This window comes from Cylas formicarius, unplaced genomic scaffold (genome assembly GCF_029955315.1).
Source record: "Cylas formicarius isolate icCylForm1 unplaced genomic scaffold, icCylForm1.1 PGA_scaffold_7__23_contigs__length_41026272, whole genome shotgun sequence".
In the NCBI taxonomy this organism is placed as follows: domain Eukaryota; kingdom Metazoa; phylum Arthropoda; class Insecta; order Coleoptera; family Brentidae; genus Cylas; species Cylas formicarius.
Genome location: NW_026844352.1, coordinates 21,760,721 through 21,785,941, shown reverse-complemented (window position 1 = coordinate 21,785,941; position 25,221 = coordinate 21,760,721). Strand labels below are relative to the sequence as shown.

General features: G+C 32.7%; 2 protein-coding genes across 2 annotated transcripts; one reads left to right on the top strand and one right to left on the bottom strand.

The window, feature by feature from the left end:
• Nucleotides 1-325: 325 nt before the first annotated feature.
• Nucleotides 326-16,695, bottom strand: LOC132704314 (ATP-binding cassette subfamily G member 4). The gene is made up of 10 exons (XM_060674231.1): nt 16,313-16,695; nt 11,319-11,436; nt 6,541-6,727; nt 5,795-5,999; nt 3,852-4,039; nt 3,534-3,795; nt 3,315-3,469; nt 1,539-1,808; nt 1,317-1,472; nt 326-1,196 (listed from the first exon to the last, which is right to left on the bottom strand). The coding sequence occupies exons 1-10, from the start codon at nt 16,461-16,463 to the stop codon at nt 852-854; spliced, it is 2,037 nt and encodes a 678-aa protein (XP_060530214.1). The 5' UTR covers nt 16,464-16,695; the 3' UTR covers nt 326-851.
• A 160-nt stretch (nt 16,696-16,855) lies between these two features.
• On the top strand, nt 16,856-24,755 carry LOC132704312 (protein transport protein Sec24B). Its single transcript, XM_060674230.1, has 9 exons — nt 16,856-16,991; nt 17,117-17,642; nt 17,816-18,702; nt 20,693-21,042; nt 21,121-21,349; nt 21,409-21,575; nt 21,691-21,961; nt 22,009-22,203; nt 24,131-24,755. The coding sequence occupies exons 2-9, from the start codon at nt 17,163-17,165 to the stop codon at nt 24,654-24,656; spliced, it is 3,105 nt and encodes a 1,034-aa protein (XP_060530213.1). The 5' UTR covers nt 16,856-16,991; nt 17,117-17,162; the 3' UTR covers nt 24,657-24,755.
• The last annotated feature ends 466 nt before the right edge of the window (nt 24,756-25,221 follow it).

Sequence of the window (25,221 nt, the reverse complement as noted above, 5' to 3'; positions counted from 1 at the left end):
CTTCTATAAGATTAACACCCTGTAGCTTGAAAGTGTGCATTTTCGGATTCATTTTCACATGAACAAAATTTCATATTTTTCATGTAGAATCCACATCTTAAATTATTCGAATGTTAGTTCCACACACATATTTGAACACTGTGTTAGAATAAGGAGTAGAAAAAATAAATAACAATTAATAAATAAAAATAAAAAATTTATTAATCCCGTTCCCTATTAAAAAAAAATCTTGCGAAAAGCAATATTTTAATATCTTTAAATGTTTCTTTTTTCTTTTATTTTATATTTTATTGCACGAGATAATATGCAGGAACAAAAGACAGCATATTTTAAAATAATTTATTTGTAACCCTGTACATCATATATAAAATATTTATTTACCTAACACCTAAGTTATATAAAATTCTAAACATTAAGATGGTCCATATTATAACAAAGATCTTCGATAACATGAACTGTAAACCTTATGTGATTCATTTGTGTAGATGTAAAAAAAAAACGAATTAAAGGTTTCAATGCAGCTTTGTAAGACAAAATTCAACAAGCAACCTACGTAGTCCTAACTTACAAACCTACAATCTAAGAATGTTTATGAATAGTCATGGAAGTCGGCAATTTTTCAACTGGCAAGTGTATTTTGCAACTTAATATCTCACAGCCCCTAAACTACAGCACATTAGAAACTCATCTATCTCACCTATCGAACATAAAGATCTAAATCTTTTGTAAGTTTAACCTCCAACATTTTCTTCAACATTTTATAATAAAATTGCTTTGCACTACTTCCACCTACTTGATATACTTGTAAATACAGACGTCTTTTCTAATATACGATAATAATTGTTGCAGTTTTAATGATTCGCTCTCAGCTTCAATTTCAAAAATACATACGCCGCGATTCTTAAAACTATAAATATTACCACCAGCGCAACAATATCCACCATATAACTCGAATCGATCATGTCGAGCTCTTCCAGGGTAATTGACGGAGATTTAAAGTGACAGTAACTAATGAAACACTGAAGTTTCGACCTATCAAATCCGTATGTCGCCAAAGCCGTACCTTCGAAACCATATCTTATGTAAGACAAATAGGTGATCCATCTTAAATACACAGGTATGGCGTCGAATGATACAAAGAAACCAGAGAAGAGCAGAAAAGGTACCGACATCACTGGAGCCAAAAATACACCATTCTAAAAAAAAAATTCATTAAATTTGTTATGTCAAATCAGTAGAACTTTATATTTATTAAATCGGAATAAGACGTTTCAATTTTGTAAAATTAATATGTTTAAAAAAAAAATCGGAGTTACCTGAACATTCATGGCTGCGCCCACAACGAGTCCAATACTTTGCGCCACGAAGGATACCAACAAACATGCCAAAAGGAACATTCCATATCTGGATGCCTCCAAAGGTTGAGCAGTCATAAAATATACTATTGTCACGTAGATAACGCAAAAAATTGTCTATAAACAGAATTAAAATATGAAAAATTATAAGTAAAGGAACAAATAAATTTAATGTTCTATTACCTGAAACGGAATGTCAGATAATGTGATAGCCAAATAGTAGGATCTTAGAGAATACCATCTGTTGAAATGTTCCTTTAATAAGACCGGCATTTCTAACGGGAAAGACAGAATGGTAATGGTCATCGAAGTGTACATCAAGAACAACATATTGAAGAACAGAAATCCAAGATTAGAGAGAACCTTAGCGCCGTCATTGCCGATTTTAAAATACAGCGCGCCAATCAGAAAACCGACCAATATGTGGGCAAACAGTCGCAGATACATAAGGGTCTAAAAATAAAAATCAGTAAACATTCGGTAGAAAACATATAACAAGCTCCACAGTATAAAATATATATTAAACTTCTGAAGAGAATGTTTTTTACCTGCTCGCATTTTTTTTTTCATTCTTTAAAAATGGTGCGAACTTGCCAAAAAATTTGCAACATTGGTATAATGTCACAAAACTGCACAATTAGTCAATGTTAAACATTTCAAATCACTATACTAACTCCCTTATTAGAAAAGATCAAATTGTTTATAATTCAATATATGGGCATTTTGTTTTATTTGGTATGTCAATAAAGATGTACATTATTCTGTAAGCTATGATAGATCAAATTGTTTATAGTTCAATAGATAGGCATTTTGTTTTATTTGGTATATTAATAAAGATATATATTAACATTGTTGTTCCTAAAATGATATTTGTCTTGACTTTTTTTCCCATATTTTTATCAAGTTTCATACACTCGCCATATTTTCACAAAACTGAATGACGTTTTTATATACATATCTTCTAAGTGCCGGAACACATATGTCTCAGTATTTTAAAGATTTTCAAGAGCAAAATTCAATTTGCAAAAACAATGCCACAAATACGATGCTTTTTAAATTTCTAATAGTATTGTATTTTGGTTTTGTTATTATGGTTTCTATAATCAATAAAATAATCAATTAAGGGTTCTATAAAATCACATAATTCACATAATATTGAACACCAGATTATTACAAAATAGTTTTATTGTTTATTAAACCATTCAACATAGTTTTTATTGTGTTGAACTAAGTGGCTTTTACTTGATGAAAATCCATTTAAAAAAATTAATAAGAGTTAAAAGTTCAGATTTTCACGAAATTATATTTTTTCACATGACAATTGTATCGCCAACACCGTTTTTTCGTGAAAATTTGAACTTTTAGTTCTTATTTATTTTGAACTAGGACGTGCTAGATGATTGACCACGGATAGCGATAAAACTGCGTAATTCAAAATAAAATAAAGACGACGGAAGTTCGAGCATCTCTTAGTATTTCTCAGAAATATTACTAATTCCTTCAAATTACATAATAGCTTCCAAAATGTTTATACATTTTAGAATAATAAGATGGATATATGTATTTTTAAGACATTTTGTTATTATATGTTATAACCAAACCAAGAAATTACTCAACAGTCAACAAGAACCATGTTTGAGAGTTTTTAGATTTTTTCAAATTATTCAAATATTTTGAACAAACTTTTTTTTTACAAAAATAATATAACCGTTGCATTTTTAAATATGCCTTTAGTTTTAGTCCAATAAGATTTTTTATATTTCATTAACATTCGTCAAAAATGCAATAATTTAATTTAAATTTAAACAAGTCACAACTTGAAATAAGAAAGAGGTCGAAAGTTAAAGACTGGTCATGGGTTGACCTTTTTTGTTTTATTTTTGGTTAGAGACCGCTTCAAAAGATGTGACTCAAGACCTCTAGCCATTTTGAGGGCCACAAGTGAACAGCCTTACTCACCCAGTCTCTTCTGCTAAATAGTAAAGTCCTTTTCAAAATTATGAAGAACTGCTGAAGTTCAGTGTTACCATATCTAGGTTGTTTGACAGGCATCGCGTTATCGCCGAGCAAAGCAGACTCAGCATTAGCCTTTTCTACGTCATCTTTTGAATGATCTGCCACATAGGGAGTTATGTTTCATACAAGATCATAAAAAGTCAAAAGACAAAAAAAACTTACCGTCTTTAACGCCGTTGTTCAAAACTTTCTGTGGCAAAGCGGGAATGGTGGTATCGTTATAAACTTTCGCGTTTTTATCGTCTTTGTTGAACTTAGAGGCAACGATAGTATTTTTTATATCGTGGGCGTATTTCTCGGCGTTATTTAAGTTGTCAGTTATTTTCAACTCGGGTAGGGGTTTACCTTCCCGAACATCGTTTTTCCCATTATCGATGGCGTTAACAAGCTTTCTGGTGTGGTTTCCGTATTCGCCACAGGCGACCTACGGGATTAAAAATATTCTTTGGCCATAAACTAACGACAAAATGGCAGATTTACCTCAATAATGTAAGAAGCAGGGTTATGGTATGAAGGACACTGTAATCCCAACCTGCCCAAAAATTGCACAAGCATCTTTGTCGAACCCTGATAGACACACTGGCCGTCCGAAAGGGTGTACAGCTGATCGAACATTTCAAAAAGTCTGGCAGATGGTTGATGGATTGTACATATTATAGTTCTTCCGCCTATAAGTCGAATGAAATATCGCAATTCGCAAACAATGAAAAACGAGTTGTGTAAAGCCTGTTGAGTATAAAGATATAGAGTGCTGTTGGAGGTAAAGTCTGTTCATAGATATAAGAATGTGACTAACTGATACGAATTAGGGAAAGACCCGGGCAAGCTGTAAGAATGAAATATGACAGAACAGGTCCGTACTTTCCTTAGAATTTAATTATTTGGGGTTTTGTTAGAAAATGTACTAAACAATATTTATTTATTTATTTATGTTTAAATCTAAAATAAAATTACAAATTATTTTTATTACCTACTTAAATTACTTAAAATTATTCACATAATATATCAGTATCACTATCGCTATCATCGCCTGTTCTAATTATTATTTGTTCTATATTATTCGCAACATGGATATACGATTGTTCTGATTTTTATATATGTTTAACAGAATTTGCCCAACTTTGTGGAGGGATGTTAAAAATTTCGGTTTCTATAAGTTTGAGGACATTGGAGTTAATGTTCAATGGGATTAAACATACAGTGGTAAGGTGGAAGCCTTAAAACGGTATGCCCTAGATTTTTTGCATAATAATCACAGACGTATTCCTTTTGTAGGTTCAAGCCTTGTAGAACTTCAATTAATTGCTTTTTGGTATAATCTTCGTGAAAATAAATGTCGTTATTATACATGCAGTTTTGGATTGTTGCTTTTGTGACACATGAGTTTTAGTCAACTGTCTACTGTGATAACTTGCATTGTCCATTACAATTACGCTATTAGGAGGAATGTTTGGAATTAGTCTTCATGGTAATCCAGAGAAGAATCTTTAATATTTTTCGCAGAAAGAGAAAGTCTATTTGGAATCCAACCATCTTTAGAGCCAGCATGCAAAATAGTTATTCTTTTACCTCTTTTTGATGGCGCGTTTATTTTACACTTATCAGTTGAGTCAACCCAACCCTTTTCCGGGGTATCATAAGTGTCGAACCAGGTTTCATCCAAGTAAATAATTGGCCTTTGTTGTTCTCTGTAAATCCTAATTCTAAGAATTCTAAACGAAACTTGCCTTTTGTCATTTTTTTTTAAATCTAAAACCCATGTGTTGAATACAATTCCATAAGGTAATTCTGCCACATTTAACACCGGTTTCATCTTTTTCAAGCCTCCTAATTAAGATATCTAATGCATCATTATGCATCTTAAAACTTCATCAAATACTTATCCCAGTGCGAGAAAGCCATACTTATTCTAACCGTTTAACGTAATATCAACAAGAACGTGCAAAAACTAAAAATGTTGAATTCAAAATAACGACGCAAAAATCAGGTTATAATCCGTTAATAACCAATAAAGTGACATAAGCTTCTAAATATTATAAGAGAGGAAAAAGGGTCTAACATTTGAGGTTAACTGCAGGTCACACATTACTTTGCACGTCACAGCTCGATTTCTCGAGCTCAAAATACGCGTAAAATTAATTTTGGTGTTAGTTAGTGCATTGTCAAAAATATTTGACAGTTGTGTTCTAAATCTACGAATAAACATTTCTAGCAAATAAAAAAATTAAGTGCAAGTAGCGTATTCGGAATTTGCGATTGAATATGGCCATGTAGATTCCTTTTTCAGATATTTCCGGAACTACTGGGTATGTTGTTTATTAACACATTTTGAGCGACAAAAATGAACAAAACTATAGACCGATGTAATCAAAACACGCATTGCAAAGAATCACCACCGGAATAGGTCAAACCAAATGTCTTACCTCTAGCCAGTGTCTTCAAAAGAGATATACACTGAAAACACGATGAAGAATCAAGCCCGCTGGTCGGCTCGTCAAAAAACATGATCGGAGGGTTGCTTACGAGCTCTAGGGCAATTGAAAGCCTTTTCTTTTGACCTCCGGATAAGCCGCTCGTCATTGTCGTTCTGTGATCTATTAGTCCCAATGTGTCCAATATTTCTGATATCTATCGAAAAATTTTAAACTTGTTTTCGTCCTGAACAAATTGACAATGTGATTTTTCAACTTTTGGAAGTATAATACCAATATTTATATCAAAACGAAAGAAAACGCACCCATAAAAATTCAGTTCAACACCTTGCATGTTATAATGCCGTATGTATATTATACCCGTTAAGAATTTATTTTTGCCACAAACCGTTCATGTCAAGGTTAACAAAATTTAATCTTAAAAGACGGAACGACATTCTAGTCACATTTTATTATTCACTGCAAATACACTTATAACCAGAGAATTTAAATTATTATTCTGTGTGCCTCCCTGTAGTTACTAAGAGAAAACAAAAAAAAAGATCTGAACAACGATTGCGGTTTCTTGCCTTAACGAATGAATAAATACACAATTGTTTGATGTAACCATCGTTTCTAGGTTACATTTATTTGACGATATCATACCTAACATTATTACTGATCCGATTACAGTAAATTTACGATTCAGCAAAGCACAAGTTTGTCGAACAATTACGTTTTAACAACGAAATACATACGATGTCCTCTCTTTCGGGTCGTGATTTTTCCCCGATTTTCAATTTTGCAGCAACAGTCATAGCTTCGTCCACCGTCAAATTTCCATGTAGTTGATTGTCCTGCATAATATAAGCAGACAATTTTCTGAACTGACTTAAATCTCTTTCCTTGTCGTTCATTAAAACCTGTCCACGTACTCCGTCGGTCCTGCAAACGATTGATTCTGTTTTGTTGAGGTATTTTCAAATAGCCCACCCACATCTACTGAAATATCAACCCAAACATATAGTCTTCTCAATATCTTTTTCAGAACAGGATTATTTTATCTTTTCAAGGCTCTATAATATATATATATTATATATATATATATATATATATATATATATATATATATATATATATATATATATATATATATATATATATATATATATATATATATATATATATATATATATATATATATATATATATATATATATATATATACATATATATACATATATATATATATATATATATATATATATATATATATATATATATATATATATATATATATATATATATATATATATATATATATAAAATAATAAATTAAATAGATTAAATATATAAATAAAAACAGTGAAAAGGCTAATACAAGGTGTTATTGAAATGGCACCACATAATTTAATAAGTCAACATGAGGATCGAGGTGCAAAGGGCAAAAGTACTAGTTAAAGCGGTCGCAGTATATCATTCCAGAAACACAACTCCAAAGAATTACTATCAAATGCGGGTAGTGAGTGTGATAGTAGCGGTAAGCCAGGCAATAAGATGCTGGGTTGCCAAATCAACCAAATTGGATCAAATCCAAAGTCAATCCATTATTAAGTAACAAATTTGAGCATCATTGATTTAAACAACCAGGATGACGAAAAAAAGTCACTCTTCAACACTGACTGCTTCTAAGAAAACCACTAAGTCATTCGGGAACTCATTATTTTCAAAACAGGATACATTAAAAAGTTCTACACACTGCAAATTATCAAACAAATAGCCGTTTGAACTATGAATGAGAAACACTTTTATTTGTTGTGTTGTTGCGTTCCATGTACTATAAATATGCTTTACAATTTTTTTTATCCTAATTAACATGAAATATTTGATTGAAATATTTCCCAAAAATTTGGCAACATGTTTGACACGTGTCGCTGTTGTCAGGCAGTGGGATGTCCGATTATGACAATAGTCGTCTTATTGGGTAGAATAATAAAAAAATGCCGAATGCGTTTTTAGAGGAATTTACTCAAATCGAGAGCCGTTTTAAAATCTATTATCCAGAGTTTGAAGTTATGTGTGACCGCCAACACTTAGAGAGTTAAATAAATAAAGCTCAATCGCGCCAATGAATGAGAAGCTTAATTGTTTTGGCTCCGACTACGTAACAGATTTATATTTTTTATTTCTTATCAAGAGATAAAAGTGCTGAGTTATATTTTATCAGTTATCCAGTAGGCAATTTTGGGATCATTTTGCTATCGTGAAGAATTTTGGTCGCTAATACTTTGAGTTTTTCTCCATAATTTTAATGCATCAACACATAAGAAAAACCCTCAATTGTAATAGCATATTAAGAAAGAAGCTTGATAAACGTCACTTTCGTCACGACTTTTATTTGACACGAACGGAGCGAGTGACCGATAAAGTTTATCAACTTTTTCTACTAGCTTTTGGATGCGTGTTTGCAAAACAGCAATCCGACATTTACTGTCGAATGACGTAAACGGCAAACGTCCCTATATTATCTCCCACAGTGGGAGATAATATAGAGACCTTACGTACTTGTGGATTTTGAAGTTGGACTCATGCTTTGCTAAAAAGTGCTCGATAAAGTATTTCTACTTTTAAGAAATTCTAAATAATAACAACAATATTATTAATAATACAATGATGCAGTAATGTCTTGGCTCATGCCATACCACAACTTCGTATCCATTGCTAAATTTCTTTGCTTCAAACACTTGCCGATTTTAATGGAATTTGGAGAATGTGTTTGCTTTGTTGTATGTTATTTCTGCAACCAGTATGATGCTTGTCGCATCTTATCAAATAGGTATGTCATTTTACTAGGCAACGGCTTAATTGCTAACCTTGTGACCTCTATACGCTGTGCAGTGGGAGCATTAGAAAATCAAACTAGATATACACGACTAACGAAATTGTTTACTAATTTTAATAATATGACCGGCATGTCAAGTAATGGTCTATACTCTAGAAATAAGGTCGAATCTATAAAGTTTAATAAACTGATTAAAAAATATCGGAAAACGGTTTCAGCGTTTAAATGGTAGATAATTTCAAGGAATTTGTCGACTCGCACCACATTATCAACACCAAAAAACTACGATTAAAATTTGAAACTGTTATTGCAAATTTAGAAAATATTCACTACAGATTATGTTTAATATGAAAGGCACCAAATTAACAGCTAACAATACTATTTTCAAATCTATATACAGAACCTTGAACAACACAACACGGAGATGACCAAAGGTTAATATAAGTACATAGGTATTGATTTAAACTATTGCGTAAAAATAATAATTAGAGTCTATAAAATATATATTTTAAAGTCCAATAAACGTCGCAAACGTGTATTTTTTTTTCAATTTCAAGCACATGAACTCATTGGACATTTAGTGCAATTAATTCCAATTATGATAGTCCAAATATTTTTTTAGAAGAAATTAATCACTTTCTATTTCTCCCATACTCTAGCAATAAGTCGCAATCCAAAACAGTTCGTTGACTATGCTTTTAAGACTGCACTGAAGGATTACTAGTCAGTATTTAGATAGAGAATAGCCTAAAAGTTTAAGTGCAAAAATTACCAATTCCTCTTCAGAAAAATAGATTGAATAACTTATCTTTTGAATGAATTCTTAAAATTCCAAGAAATTGTATATATATTTGTAGATATTATAGGTATCTCGCAAAAAGCTATTCACAAAAGTCCTTCTTTTAAGAAATTCTAATTAATTGATTTGCCTCAAACATACAAGGTCTTCAAACACTCTCTTGTCGATTTTGATAAAATTTGGTCAATGTTGTAGCAAAGGGCTAATCCAGACCTGATTTTTCATAACCTATATTTGCTTTGTGTCGAGATAAAAATTAAAAATTCGTCCTACCAAAAAATGATATCTAAAATAAATTGCATAGCTAAGTTTATTTATTATAAGTCAATTTTGATTATTTTTATTTTTTCGCTTGTAAACAAGACAAAAGTCAAAGAATTTGCAATTTTAGTTGCTTATTAAGAAAAGCTTAGGATTATTATCATTATAAATGACTATAGTTGTGGAATTGGCGAGAACTGTTTTTTTTTGTCAATTGGCCAGTTAATTGAACGAAATAAATTTTAAAATACAATGAAATTTTTATTTATTAATTTATATTTATTTATATTGTGCGTTACGTCGCCTTCGCGGTGTTCTGAGAACTAAATGAAGTGGATATTTTTACTGGGATTCCCCGAAGTATCCTATTCGGGTATTCTTTGACTACAAATCCATATTATTATTGTTACAATTGTTATTTAAAACATTTTGATCGAATTTGACTAGTCAATTAAGAAGTGGTCAACTAACCAACCCCAATACTATAAATGACGTAGCCAATTATATTTTTTATGTTTTTTTTCTTTTGGGATGAAGAATTATTATTTATTATTATTTAACATATTATTGTTGTTTTCTTATAAAAACTTTACAAAATAAAAGGCAACAAGAAGTGGTAGTTCAATAAACGATCAGATAAATAAACAATAAACAATAATGATGGATTGACACTAGGATGGATTGGCATTAAAACAATGCTCTTTTTCGAACAATTATGGCATTATTTAAAATTTTATAATTTGGAATCAGGGTAGTTTATTTTCTCAGCAGCTATAAGCCGCAAGCTTAGCTCATAAGCAATTATTTTCAAAAACTTATGCGTCTCCAGTCTTACTCTATAGCAATGTTTATTTATTATTCCCTTTAGAAGCACCTTATTACGTATGCTGGGAGATGCAAACCTTCACTGTATAAACTTGGATTTATTTACGCTCTCAAGAAAAAACTGACCGTTAGACCGATCGACATTCGTATCTGATTCACAATTTTCTCTTGCTCTTACTTATTTAAAGTATACCACATAATAAATAAATAATCAAAAAAAATAAATCAATAAATGATAAGATTGGCGCATTTGATGCGCTTTTCAATCTAAAATATTAGTTATGTTGTAAGTAACCTATGCCTATGCCCGACTCAATTCATCGCATTTATTTATTTTCTTTTTCTCTTTCGTATTTTTCTTATGTATTGTTATTATTAACTAAACTTTGCATAATATTATGTACTTATATTTGGATTCTCAAGAGGGCACTGTTGTGGGTTTAACCTGTTTGTGTCCCAAATAGGAAGTAAATAAATAAATAAATAACTAGGTACACGCAATAGTGTGGCTAACTAAAAAAATTATTATAAAGCAGAAACTACTTAATTTCCAATAACAGATAAAATCCCGAGAAAGGAATTTTCCTGAATCGAAACGTGAATCACGAACACACCACACGACTGCCTTGTATTGAAAAGTAAAGATAAAATATCTCGGACTTTGTACCAGTCTGTACGAACGCGTGGCTTTTGTCACAATACCAAGTCGAAAATTTAGTCACTCATATCTAGAACACAATGTTTAGAAATATCACTAGCAAAAGAAATAAACTAGAGATAATAGAGGTGAGCGGAAAAAAGGCACTTACTTGAACCCGGTCAAAATGTTCAAGAGGGTGGATTTGCCAGCCCCCGACGGTCCCATAATGGCGGTGAGCTCCCCCGACCTGAGCCTGCCACTGACATTTTTCAATATCGTTTTGTCTTCTGCGAAAAAAAAATACCGTTAACAAGAGCACAATATTAACTTAATTTGATACAGGCGTCTAACTCATTTCAAGCTAATGACATCGCATAGTGACAAGTTATAGGATGGGCCCAATAGATATAGAAACTTGTGTTGACGAGCAACAATTCTTCTACCAACAAAAAATCCGAGAGTCTACATAAATCTAAAAACGACTTAACAATCTTAACCATGACTCAGGTCTCTACCTGTCACCAATATGGGAAACAGTCATCTGAGACGGTGTTTATGCCCCTCATTTAGCTCCGCCCCCCTCAAACAATATATAAGCATGTATAGAGTAAAATGCGAGCCAGTTTCAGTCAAGCTTTGAAGAAGCCATCCCGATGATTGGCGAAACGTCAGCAAATTCGACTCGGCAAAAATCGACGCAGGAGCAATCCATAAGTTTTGTAAAAAGTAAGGAATAACACCAATTACACAAAATTAAGTTATTTGTAGATTGGCGTCGACAGGTGTAACATTTGGTTGAGCCATAAGCAAATTTGAGAAAAACTGTTGTTACATCAAAGGAACTTTACTGGTGGTGTATTTAATTTAGATTTTTTAGAGTATTCACTCAACCCAAACATTCAAAATTATTTCAGGTTTTTATTGTAACTTTTCGATAACATATATATATATTAACAATTAACAAAATTATTTTATAAATATATAAATTGTATAAATAAAATTACGTAATTAAAGTTATAAAGATAGATAATTTAATTTTAATAAAGATAGATAATTTACTCATAAAAGTTTTCTTTTATTTATTTAACGTCGAAAGGAAAAAACTTTTTTCAATCTGCAGAAAAATAAAAAAACTAAGAGAATTTTGAAAAAATAATTATGTTCATTTAAAAAATGTATGCATTTATTTATTAGTTTACTTACCTATTTAATAACTATTTTATTTTATTTTTTAATTTAATTATTTATTATTTTAATATATATCTCTAATTTTTGATGATTTCTAATTTATTAATTATTGTTAAAAATCAATAAAATTCGTACAAATTATTTGAAAGTCCATATAAATTCTGCGCAATCCGTGAAATTTCAAATCCATTAAATTTTTATGCAATCCACGAAATCCAACCAACTTTGGATGGCGATTGCCCCTCAAACTAACTAAAATACCAAAAATAAAAGTAAAAAGTTCGTATAAAGAGGTGTATTATCACAAACAATAGGTAGGAACATTATAAAAATGACATGAAGTCTCAAAAAACCCATGAAAAATGCCCTCTAATTAAAAATAATATAATTTAGTGCAAATTGGTAAATATTATTTTGTTATCTATCTAAAATAATAGAACAGAAAACAAGAATACTTTTCCTCTTTCCCCTTTAGCAAGAAGGAAACAAAAAATTACTTATCCAAACTCTGTTCACCCAACATTTAAGGAAGTTATTATCTTCATTCGGGTTTAAAGGCCGTCGTCGATTGGAATTACTTCCTAACGTTTCGCTAGCACGAGTGGCGAGCTTCTTCAGAGGTCCTTCCATCTCCGTTGTTGGAATGAAGATAATAGCTTATCAACGGGCCGCGAAAGCCTTAACCAATTTATCATTTAAGGAAGTGATTCTACAGGAAAATTAAGGATTAACTTGGCATGGACGTCATTGCGAATAATAGAAATTAGAGCATTTCAAAAAGCTACGCAACAGACATACAATGGGTTATAGAAAGTATAAGTAAAAAATAGAAAAAAGAATGGGCTAGACCCGACCCTGTCTGGGTTCCAAGAACTCAAGAGCGCAGAGGCTGCTGTCTCGCCAATCTAATTAATTAATACCGATAATGAATTATTTACCTGCGAATAAAGGATGTGCTATGAAAAGAAAAATTCATACCTATATGTACATTTTTTTTTTGGCAATATTTTCTCAAAATATGTCGAAATCCTATTAAATTTTCAGGCAAAAAAGGAGTTAAGGTGTGAAAAAGCAGTGCAGAATTGCAGCACTCACGTCGGCATCATTCTGTAATTAATAACCTCATAGGATTAACCTCTATTGAAAATGTAAACAAAGTCGAAATCATCAAAGATGGCTGTTAAAAATCTATATATAACTTTGCATAAGAAAAATCTGTGGAAACATGTTCAAGAAGCAGCTCTTATAAACAGAACGCTCATTCCTTCACCTAGTAAAGATATAATTATAAAAAGTGCCAATGGACAATTGGAAGTATTGGAAAACATAACCAAGAAAATTAAAGACTATTATAAAACAAGTTAGTTTTGGAGAATTAATAAATTAATATAATTAGTATATTGTATTTATCGCTTCGAATAGACATCCTCATTTCTTTCGGTTCTAATATTGGGATTACTAAACATATGCATGGTAAAAACATTTTTGCAGAAAGTTTATCTATACTGTTTATTATCACAATTTAAAAAACGAAATTCCATCGAAATAAGCAAGCGCAAAAAATTGCGCAGTTAAAAATCGTTATCTGCTAAAAATCCATGCAGAAATACATGTAGAAAAAGATGGATGTTACGTTATTATAAAAATTAATCAATTATAAAGGAAAATTAAGGAATGTCACAACTTAGTCAGTTGAGGGGTGACGCATGCGACGCATCAATTTTTACCGTAGTAAAGCCACTATATTATCTAATAGCTATATGGTTTCAGCGCACAACAATGACAAGAAGAATCCCTCAACTGATTTTTTTTTTGAAGATTCCAAGGCTGGGGTTAGATCAAACGGTTCCAGGCACGGGTCGTAAATCCCAATCCCAGTTTCTTCCCTGCGCGAAAGGCACATGGTTCATTTGCCTGTCGTAAACGGGTAACAGTTTGGACAGTGCCCAAAAGTGAAGACCACCGACAGACAGCAGTAACTTTTCTTATCTTTTTCGGTGGTTCCAGTTAGATTGAAACTGTAACTTCCACTGTTAACACATACGAGTACTGACTTTTTCGAAAATAATATGAAAATAATCAGAACCGGTTGCAGATTTTTATTTAAATCCCTTTTTCTTATTTTCCTCTTCTAAATTTTACGATGTTGTTAATATTGGTGAATTATTCATTTCCATATGAATTCAAATTTTCACTCAAAACCAACTCCATACCACCAGTTCTTATATTTCAAATCGAGAGAAATGGCGCTTTTAATGTTGATTGATTAATTCCGCTTCCGCTCAATCATAACCACGATTTTTATAAATAAAAAATCAGTGCGTAACATGAAAGCCAATTAATACGACGTGGTTATGTTTATTATTTGACCGATGCAATATTAAATTCTGTAAGTATGCACGCTGTTAAAGCTAAAGATTAGCTTTGTTGACTACTACGCAACTTTATTGACTCTCATTAATGTTAAATAATTTCCATATCTTTGGAATAAAATATAAACGCTCCGTTACTTAATAACAACCATTTTTATAACATGCCAGTGTTGAAAATTAGAGAGCACCTACTTAATAAAGCCGTAAATAATCGAAAGTTTCCCACAAGAAAAAAAACATCACGGATTTTATATTACTTTTATGTCTAAACATTTTCGGTGGTAAACATTGCAAAATCGAGAGAATTCCATTATTTGGACATTTTCGTATCATAAGTCGAACGAAAACGAAAGAGAAAGTTCAGCCAGAACGAAGTTTCTCTAGACCGGAAGGGGCGACAGGGGTGTAGCCAACAAACTTTTTACACTCGTTTTTAGACGTTGCTTATTTTTTATTTCTGTATCGGTGGACACCAGGAAACCATCCCGACACCAACCACTGCGAACGCCAACGAAAGCGCTCCAAACAAAAAACAAAATAAAAATCAATTAATATCATCGTAAAAAAATTCCATGACAGGGATGACGTCAACTTTGAAATATTATAATTGGACCTTATAACGAGCTTCCGTTTGATGGCCGGTTTTCGTATAAATTTTCCTTGATTAATTTTACGTGTGTAATTAGAACTTCATTATGGGTGGGCAAAATGTTTTTTACGTGATTAACGTTACACGCGATCAAATTTGGCTTGATTTCAGTGGTAAAGTGGTAAAGTGGTAAAGATTGTGACTTTTAAAATCGCAGGTTTTTGGATAACTTTGTATTGCTAATCTCTCAGTGTGCAGCGATACGAATATTTGATCTTTGTCATTTTTACGTCACTAACCATATTTACGATGAGCAGCTTTGATAACATTTATGAGTTTATATTCGGAAACCTGACTACCTTGACGACAGTCTAATGGCTCAGAGTACTAAGAACTTCTAAATCTGCGGGAGGTACAAGCGCAAGATAAAATTATAAAACAAAGGACACCACAGTTCTTAAGTAGTAATTATTTTTAAGATGGAAAATTCCTTTGTACTTTATAATGTTCAACGTAAAAAGATGCTTTTGTTTTGATCTTTAAGATCAAGATATTTTATTTTATTATGCCTGATTTCCCTCGTTATTTCCTATTTTCCTTCTATCGTTAATTCCGATGCTTTTTTGCATCAAATTTTACCTGTTTACTTGTCTAGACCTGGGAAATAAAATAAATATTTTTTGGATTTTAAAACTTTGGACAAATGCGTGTGCTTTTTTCCCTTCCCTTATTACAATTCAAATTACGTCAAATATTGTACGAAATAATTAAGCTACGTAATGATAACAAGAACATAAAACCGAGGAAATACCTTTAAAAATGACCATGCACTCAAATTAAAATCGAGAATAAAACCTTGAATAAAAATATGGCGTTCAGAGCAAAAATTTGAGTTTTTTTCGAAGGAAACTTGATGTATGAGTTATGTTGGATATTTGGCACTTCAATGAAATTAATTAAAGGACAATCCAATATATAAAGATGCAAATGACATGTTATAAAATATTTACTTACGTTTCCCTTGTTTGACGGTATAATTTAAATCCGAAAAGGCCAAGTCCACTTTGGGTCTCTCGGGTAAGTGCGTTAACTTTTTCGGTTGAGGCGACTGGATTTGAACTTTGACATCACCAGGCCTGCTTGTCAACAAAAGATTTTCACTCATTTTCAGTTCAGTACTTAAAATCAACTTTCAAATTCGGAAAACAAAGTTAAACGTAATCACTCAGAGGTTTGGGTCGCTTTGTAACGCACATTTAACGAGATCAACAATTTACTGACCCCACTGTCTAAATAAAACGAAAAATATTGATATCACTCAATGATAATTCTTATTACCACGCTTATACGCATCGCTTTCAAACTACCAAACAATAAATGAAACAAAAACTGAAAAAATGACAACAATCACATGGAACAGACGAACATTATCGGACGGAACCGATCCCTCTCTTTCTCTCTCTCACTTTCTGGATGACCATAGATATTAGAAAAGTCAGTTCAAATGCTGGTTGAACAATGGGATAAAATGTAAATCCAAAATTCACTATGGTTGTGGTTGGTACTACTGATGGCCACGTAAATTTGACAATGATTGTCATACAGTTCATCGTTTTTGATATGTGATATTTTTTAATCGCTTTTATTTTAATTTGTTTTTAGTTTCAGTAGCTATCGTATCGCCACGATACAGGTATTAGTTATAATTTGTACCACAAAATAAAATAAACTTAAAATTTGCATGTTCAAGTGCTGACACTGCAGTAGCTATTATTCTATAAAGAACGGTTTCTGGTTTAATACGAGGATTTCTTGTAGATTTTTTAAATTGTGAAAATAACGAAACTTAAATGATTTCATTTCAATGGCGGAGCAAAGAGTAGAAAATGGAAATACATCGGCTAATAGAAGTCCATACCCTCTCAATGGTATAAACTCATTAGAGTCGTCGAGGAACACTTCCCCGTTGACCAAAACTGGACATATGGCCCCTCCATTTAAAACTATTCCCCAGTCCCAGTTGCCTCCCTCGATATCAGATATTACTCAAAAGGTGGGCCAGTTTAATATGCTTGACCAGCCCACAAAGTCAGATGCCAAACTCAGTACATTTAACTCGTATCCCGCAAGTTCAATAGAGGAAATTAGTAAATATGGTCCCACAGTTACAAATGTGCCATTAGTTAATAGTGCCAGTGTTTTAACAAGTAAACCAGGAACTAGCACTCCCAGTGTACAAATGTATAATAGTCAACAAACTGCGCCTGTGCTTCAAATGAATCAGCCTCGATTAGAGTATAGACCAAATGTAAATTTGCCCACTAATGGATCACATCAGCCACAGGTATACACTGAAAATTGTTAATATACAAATAATAAATCTAACAATATTTAGTTCAATAATCTTATTGTTTTAATTTACATTTATAATACTTAAATTAAAATAATTTTAGGATTTTGTAATTCAACAGTTAAAATTTGTTCACTCACTATAACAATTTTTTTTTTATTTTAAAGGTCAACCAGCCACGATTTGGCATGGTGCCTCCTCCATCCCAGACCAGCATGCCGCGGGCGGTAAACTACCAGTCCTATCCAAGAATATCCCAATCACAAAATTACCCTAGACCTTTAAACCCTACCAGCTATACCACTGTTCCATCTTCAATGCAACAACCTCCATTTGTTCAACAACCAATGCCACAAACTCAGTTTACCCAACCTCCATTGCAACAATCTCAGTTTGTACAACCTCCTATGCAGCAAACACAGTTTGCTCAACCCTCAATGCAACAACAACAATTTGGCCAGCCTGTAACACAACAATCTCGATATGGTATGCAACAACCTCAGTACCCACAGACGGGGATAATAAATTCGGGTTTTAATAAATTGTGGGGATCAGATTCCATTGACCTGCTCCAGACCCCAAATATATTGCCTCCCACCAAAGTAAAAGCTCCTGTTATAAACCTGGGCCAGCAGGGACTGGGTGAAGTGAATTGCCACCCGGACATTTTCCGCTGTACCATGACAAAAATACCAGAATCGAATAGCTTGCTGCAGAAATCGAGACTGCCTTTGGGGGTGCTGATCCATCCATTCAAAGATTTAAATTATCTGCCTGTGATTCAGTGTAATGTAATTGTCAGATGTCGATCATGCCGGACTTACATAAATCCCTTTGTGACGTTTGTGGACTCAAAGCGGTGGAAGTGCAATCTGTGTTACAGAGTCAATGAATTGCCTGAGGAATTCCAATACGACCCGATCAGTAAAACTTACGGGGATCCATCCCGAAGGCCGGAGATTAAGAGCAGCACTTTAGAGTATATTGCTCCAGCTGAGTACATGTTACGGCCTCCCCAACCAGCTGTTTATTTATTTTTACTGGATATTTCAAGGTAAGGGGATTGGCTCTCTTAGTATTATTGCAAACAAAAATTTAAATATGTTAATTGAAATTGATATATTTGTATAACAAAAACACGAGGAAGTATGGATTATAGAGACTCAAATTTGAAAGTGTCTGGTGTCAAAAATGTTAATTTAAGTTTAATTATAATTTTCAACAAGTCGGGTTCATTTTCAAATTTTAAAGACTTACACAAAACATCGAGTTAGATGTTAAACAAGATTGATGATTTCGAAAAATCGTGACTGTGCAAAGCGTCTGCTCCGTACTATGCGCTACGCAGTCTATAAAGTTATTACGCAGCTTTGTATTTTTTATTTTGTCTTATAGGGACGCATTGTTTTCCTACCGTATTCCTGCAGACCACTATTGAACTTTCGCAAAATCGATGTAATCTTATTGTGCATGCTCCCTGTATAAAGTCACTTTCACGTCTCGCCGAACGAAAAAGTCACGGCAAAGTTTGGGAGATATTAAAATTTGTAGTGTTAATTGCGATTTAAAATAATAATTCTATTTTTTTAAATATCTCGCGTACCCTGCATCATAGACGAAAATTAAAACTCTCTCTCTACATAGTTTATGATACTATTTTTTTTTCATTTATCGCTAATAATTTACCCACAAAAATGGACATTTTTTGGTTCATTTAGATTTTTTGGCCATAAACGGCCCACCCTGTATATAATTCAAACAATTGACGTTATACCCCTCGATCTCCCACTTTTCCTGGCATATGAATTTTTTCAATAAAGTAAATGGTTTTCGGGAACCAAGCAGTACGTCGTAATAGTAAATAACGTCATCGCATCTAGATTGAGGGCGAGAATATCCCGAACAGCCTATGTGATAAACGAAAACCGTAAATCGGCTAAATAGTTCACCAAAATAAATAAGAACTAAAAGTTCAGATTTTCACGAAATTATATATTTTGACATGACAATTGTTTCGACAACACCGTGTCTTTATCAAATGTAATATTTACAAACAACCTGCTACTATATATACCGAAAAATGACCATAAAACCTTAATTAATGTTGTGAGAATTTAAGTTTAATAATGGAGAGGTATTTAAATCTAATTGATCGTTAAGCAATACATTTAAATTTCTCATTTTGTTAATCTCCATGGCTTCCAATAAATTTAATTTTCTACTTTTTGTGGTTGTATGTAAAATATCAAAATTGTCCTCAAAAATGTGTTTTTCTGTGTTTAAGTGTGTAGCATAATTAGAATCTAGACTATTGTTTTTAAACGCTCTTTTATGTTCGTTAATACGTTTCTTGAAGGATCTACCTGTTTGTCCAATATAAATTTTAGGAGAAGATCCGCATTTCAACCTGTAGACACCCGATTTTTGAGAAGACACGGTGTTGTCGAAACAATTTTCATGTCAACATATATAATTTTGTGAAAATCTGAACTTTTAGTTCTTATTTATTTTGATAAATGGATTTTCATCGAGTTCAATTTTTAAATAGTTTACGAAAAAAATTTTTTTTTTCTAGAAGCAAAGGTAAATTTCAAATTTTTTAAAAAATATTTCATGACTTTTGATTTCGCCCAACTTCTGAGGTTTAAATGTGAGTACGGACTTCTAAATTCCTGTCAAATCTGAAGATGATGATAGCTGCACATTTAAGACACTAACTATATTTTATAATATAGCACGAAATATATCGAATACCGTGTACAATATGTGGAAACATTAAATAGAAAAGTTTTAGGTGTCTGTATGGTCGGTATAACCATGTCAAAGAAACTGATAACTGAAACACAGACTTTTAGTTATACCTAAGGTTCTTTAAAAGAACCCATTTTTTGCCGACTCCTGTAAATTAAAAATTAAAGATAAAAATTCAATTTCATCGGTTTTTCGAAAGTATCTGAGATTCAAGTTTTTGTGTATGACCTATTTTCAGTTTAATTTCAATTATATTTCATTTTTTAGTGGTGTAAAGTAAGTATTTTTTACAGATTGGCAGTGCAAAACGGCTATTTAGATACTTTCTGCTCAGTACTAACAGAAGAACTTGCTAATGTGCCGGGAGACTCTCGAACTCAAGTGGGTTTTCTCGCCTATGATTCCTCGCTGCATTATTTCTCTTTGGGAGAAGGTTTAAGTCAGCCCCATGAGATGGTTGTTTTAGATATAGATGATATTTTCTTGCCTGCGCCGGACGGTCTACTAGTAAACCTGAAAGATCGCATGGAGCTTATAGATGAATTGCTTAGTCAGTTGCCAGGGAAATACAAAAACACATACTGCGATAATTCCGCTTTAGGATCCGCCTTGCAGGTGGCTTACAAGCTGATGGCCAACACAGGTTTGTTGCGCAACTTTTGATTATTTAGTGATTCGTGTTATTTCATTTGTTTGTGTTGCATTTTTTTTCCTTACTTAGGTGGCCGGGTGACAGTTTTCCAAGCTTCACTCCCAAACGTTGGTCCTGGAGCTCTCACATCACGGGAAAATCCAAACGATAGACACACTGCTGAAGCGACACTATTAAATCCTGCTAATGACTTTTACAAACGACTCGCCCTGGAGTGTAGTAGCCAGCAAATTGCAGTCGATTTGTTCATTGTCAATTCCCAATATGTAGATTTGGCAACAATTTCTGGTATAAGCAAGTATGTAGTAGTTATAATTTAGCCTTGATTTCAATTTTATTCTTGGATGTGTGTTTTAGATTTAGTGGCGGTTGTGTGTATCATTTTCCCTTATATAAAATAACAAAACCCCTAGCAGTGGATGGATTTCAAAAGTGCTTAAGACGATATTTGACTAGAAAAATTGGTTTTGAAGCAGTGATGCGCGTTAGATGTACCAGGGGTTTATCTATTCATTCCTTCCATGGTAAGGTTTACTTTAATCTGGGTGCTGAATCGGCAAATCTATATATTAATTAAAAGTATTCATCATTGTTGGAACTTATGCAATATTTGAACTATCTTGAATATTTATTTTACAGGTAATTTCTTTGTAAGATCGACAGACCTGCTATCTTTGCCAAATATCAATCCTGATGCAGCATTTGGTATGCAAGTCGCTATAGAAGAAAGCCTTTCGGATGTGCAGACTGTATGCTTTCAAGCTGCACTATTGTATACATCGAGCAAAGGAGAGAGAAGAATTCGGGTGCACACATTATGTGTACCTGTTACATCAACTCTCCAAGATATCATCCATTCTGCCGATCAGCAGTGTATAGTAGGGCTGTTAACCAAATTGGCAGTAGATAGGTGAGCTTTGATTTGGTATCAACCTTTTGTAAATCTGGTGTGTTCAGGTCTACACAATCATCTTTATCTGATGCGAAGGAAGCTTTTATTAATGCCGCTGTAGATATAATAAGCAGTTACACATCACTAAATGCCAGCACTAAATCGCCTGGATTGTTTTTACCAGATTGCCTGAAGTTGCTTCCGCTGTATGTGTCAGCAATTTTGAAATATATAGCGTTTCGAACTGGTACTTCAACTAGGTGAGATTTTATCTATTCTATATAGACGCGAAAAGTAAATTCTATTAATTGAACTGAGGTTTCTTTTCCTTGATGGAAATCCATGCAACACAATTAAATTAGATGTTCAGTTTTTCACAGTAATTTAATGATTTTTGACAACTGTTTCGGCAACACCGTGTCTTTATGAAATACATACTATGACAATATTCTGACACCTATTTAGTTATAAATTGAAATTTTACAACGGAGACGCGATTAAATCCAATTGGTCATTAAGTAGTAGATTCGAATATCTCATTTTGTTAATCTCCATAGCTTCCAACAAATTTGTATTTGTAATTATGTAAAATATCAAAATTATTGTCAAACTTGTGCATTTCTGAATTTAAATGAATGGCATAGTTAGAATCCAAACTTCTATTTTTATACGCCCTGTTCAGAATCCATTGTTTCTATTTTCAATAATCCGTTTAACTCGCGAAAGTCGGGTTAAAGGACTTTTGGGATCGGTTATTTAAATTGGCGCGCCCACCCAGTTTCTTAATCCCGCGTAACCCATGTGACGGCTTGTGCGCAACCGCACAGAATAAAGAGGAAGTTTTTGACATAGAGATTCAAAGACACTTCCGCGTGGTGTGCCGCCAGAAACAGAGCCGATTCCGCAAGTCCGCGAGTTTCAAACGCGAGTCTTCACAGTCGTTTGCCTTTCGTGTTCGTTTTTTTTACCATTTCGTATCCCAAAAGGGTAAAGCCAACGGTGAACGGTTCGACCCTATTGGGACCCTTAACACGCCCTTTTATGTTGGTTAATGCGTTTCTTAAATATTTGTCCCATATAAATTTTGAATCAAACTCCAAAGTTATATTCTTTAATTAATTTACACAAACATGATATGCCAATAAGGCCTGTAGTTTCTTTTGTAACAGCACCATCAGTTAAATTCTCGACAAGATTAAAAAAAAATGTAGAATATCATATTGCCTTTAAACCTAGATATGTTATCAAAAATTTGTTCAAACTAATTTACAAGGTTAAAGACATTAAAATTCCTCCTAAGGTAATTCTAGTTTCATTTGACGTCCAAAATCTATTTCCTAGCATTCCACCAATTGACATAATAAACATAATAGACAATATACTCACTCAGAGACAAGTTGACTATATCATAAAACAAGACTTGCTAGATAATTTAATGGTCAATTTTATATTGCTAAAGAAATATAAATTATGGGAAAACCACTTAGACCACTACTTGCGGAAAATTTCATGGACAATATAGATATCATACATAAACATCCTCGGAGTAAAGGATTTCTCTGATAGTGTAGATACATAACCATATAAAATTTACTATACAGACAGAACTAGATAATTCTTTAAACTTTCTGGACATTACAAAACAAATTAGATTTTTCCATTTACCCTAAAATACGCATTATTGTTTTGGTTCGTCGTCTTATCAATGTGGCTTCTCGATTTACATATTCAATATGTCTGTTGTGAATGTTGTAAAACCGTAAATTACCAAACAACTATATAGTGAACCGTTGATTTTTGGCTTAAGGTTAAAATTAAATGTCTGAAGAAGGTCTTGAAGGCCGAAACGTCGCAAAAAATAAAATGTTTCACAAGTAACGGAAACTTATTTTAATTTCACTAAAAAAGGACCAAAAAAAACCCAAGAACCATTTCTTAAGAATATATAAAATCAAAAGGATCCAAGAACTCACAAACTAGAAATATATATATATATATATATATATATATATATATATATATATATATATATATATATATATATATATATATATGTGTGTGTCGTAATATTGTCATAGTCAGGTGTTCCCAAACTGTGAAAATCTGTACATTTTTTGTTTTAATTTAATTGTGTAAACTCTATTACCTAGGTTTATCTCAACCAACTTTTTTTTTTTCGTTACTTAGGTTAGACGACAGAGTTAAGGCAATGATTGACATGAAAACCAAGCCACTCTATCTGCTCATACAACAGATATACCCAGACCTGTACCCAATACATAACCTAGAGGAGCAAGAGATTGTCAGCGACTTTGAGTCTGAAACAGTGCCTCAGCCTCCCAGACTTCAGCTTACGGCACGTTGTTTGGAAAGCAGAGGAGCATTTCTGATGGACTGCGGCGACCACATGATGATTTTTGTAGGTGCCAGTGTGTCCAAAGCTTTTCTGAGTAATGTATTTGGAGTGTCGGAATATTCTTTGATTCCGGATGAAGTGTATGAAGTGCCCGCGCTCGATAACCTAGATAACCAAAGATTGCATAAATTCATCGATTTTCTTAATGATGTCAAACCGCATGCTGCCACCTTACAAGTGATAAAAGACACTAGTCCAGTTAAAGCAGATTTCATTGAGAAACTGGTGGAGGATAGAATGGAGAACTCATTATCTTATCACGAGTTCTTACAGCACCTTAGGACGCAGATAAAATAATAGAAAGTGATTTACGAACATTTAATAATGCAAATTGGTGCCCCTTGTAAAATACTATAAGATAGGTTAGGTGATTTTTTTTTCTGTTTATAGATACCATTTCGAAACTGATTAAATTTTTATTCATTATATTGTTTATAATGATTTTTTGTTCATATATATGTATATGGAATTTTGAATTGTGTTATGGGTAGTTTGTATGGTATGCAGGAGCTATTTATGTAATTTATGTGGACGCGCAATTGAGGATGCAATTCTGATGTGTAAATAAATATAAAATAATTTGTTGTTGTCGTTTTTTTCTTCTCAAATCGTAATGTGTTTCGTATAAATGTGTTGTCAGCCAAATCGAAAGAATTGGTTTAAGCAAAGTTTACAGAAAAATCTTTTTTGTAACGTTTTTAGTAATAACAGTATCAAAAGACTAAAATATGTTATCCTTCTAAACTATCCACATAGCTATTAGAAAATATTGTCACCCTACTACTGCAAAAATTGATGCACATCGGGCAGCTATGATATTTTCTAGAGATGGGAATGATCTGCGCATGCCTCTAATTTTCAC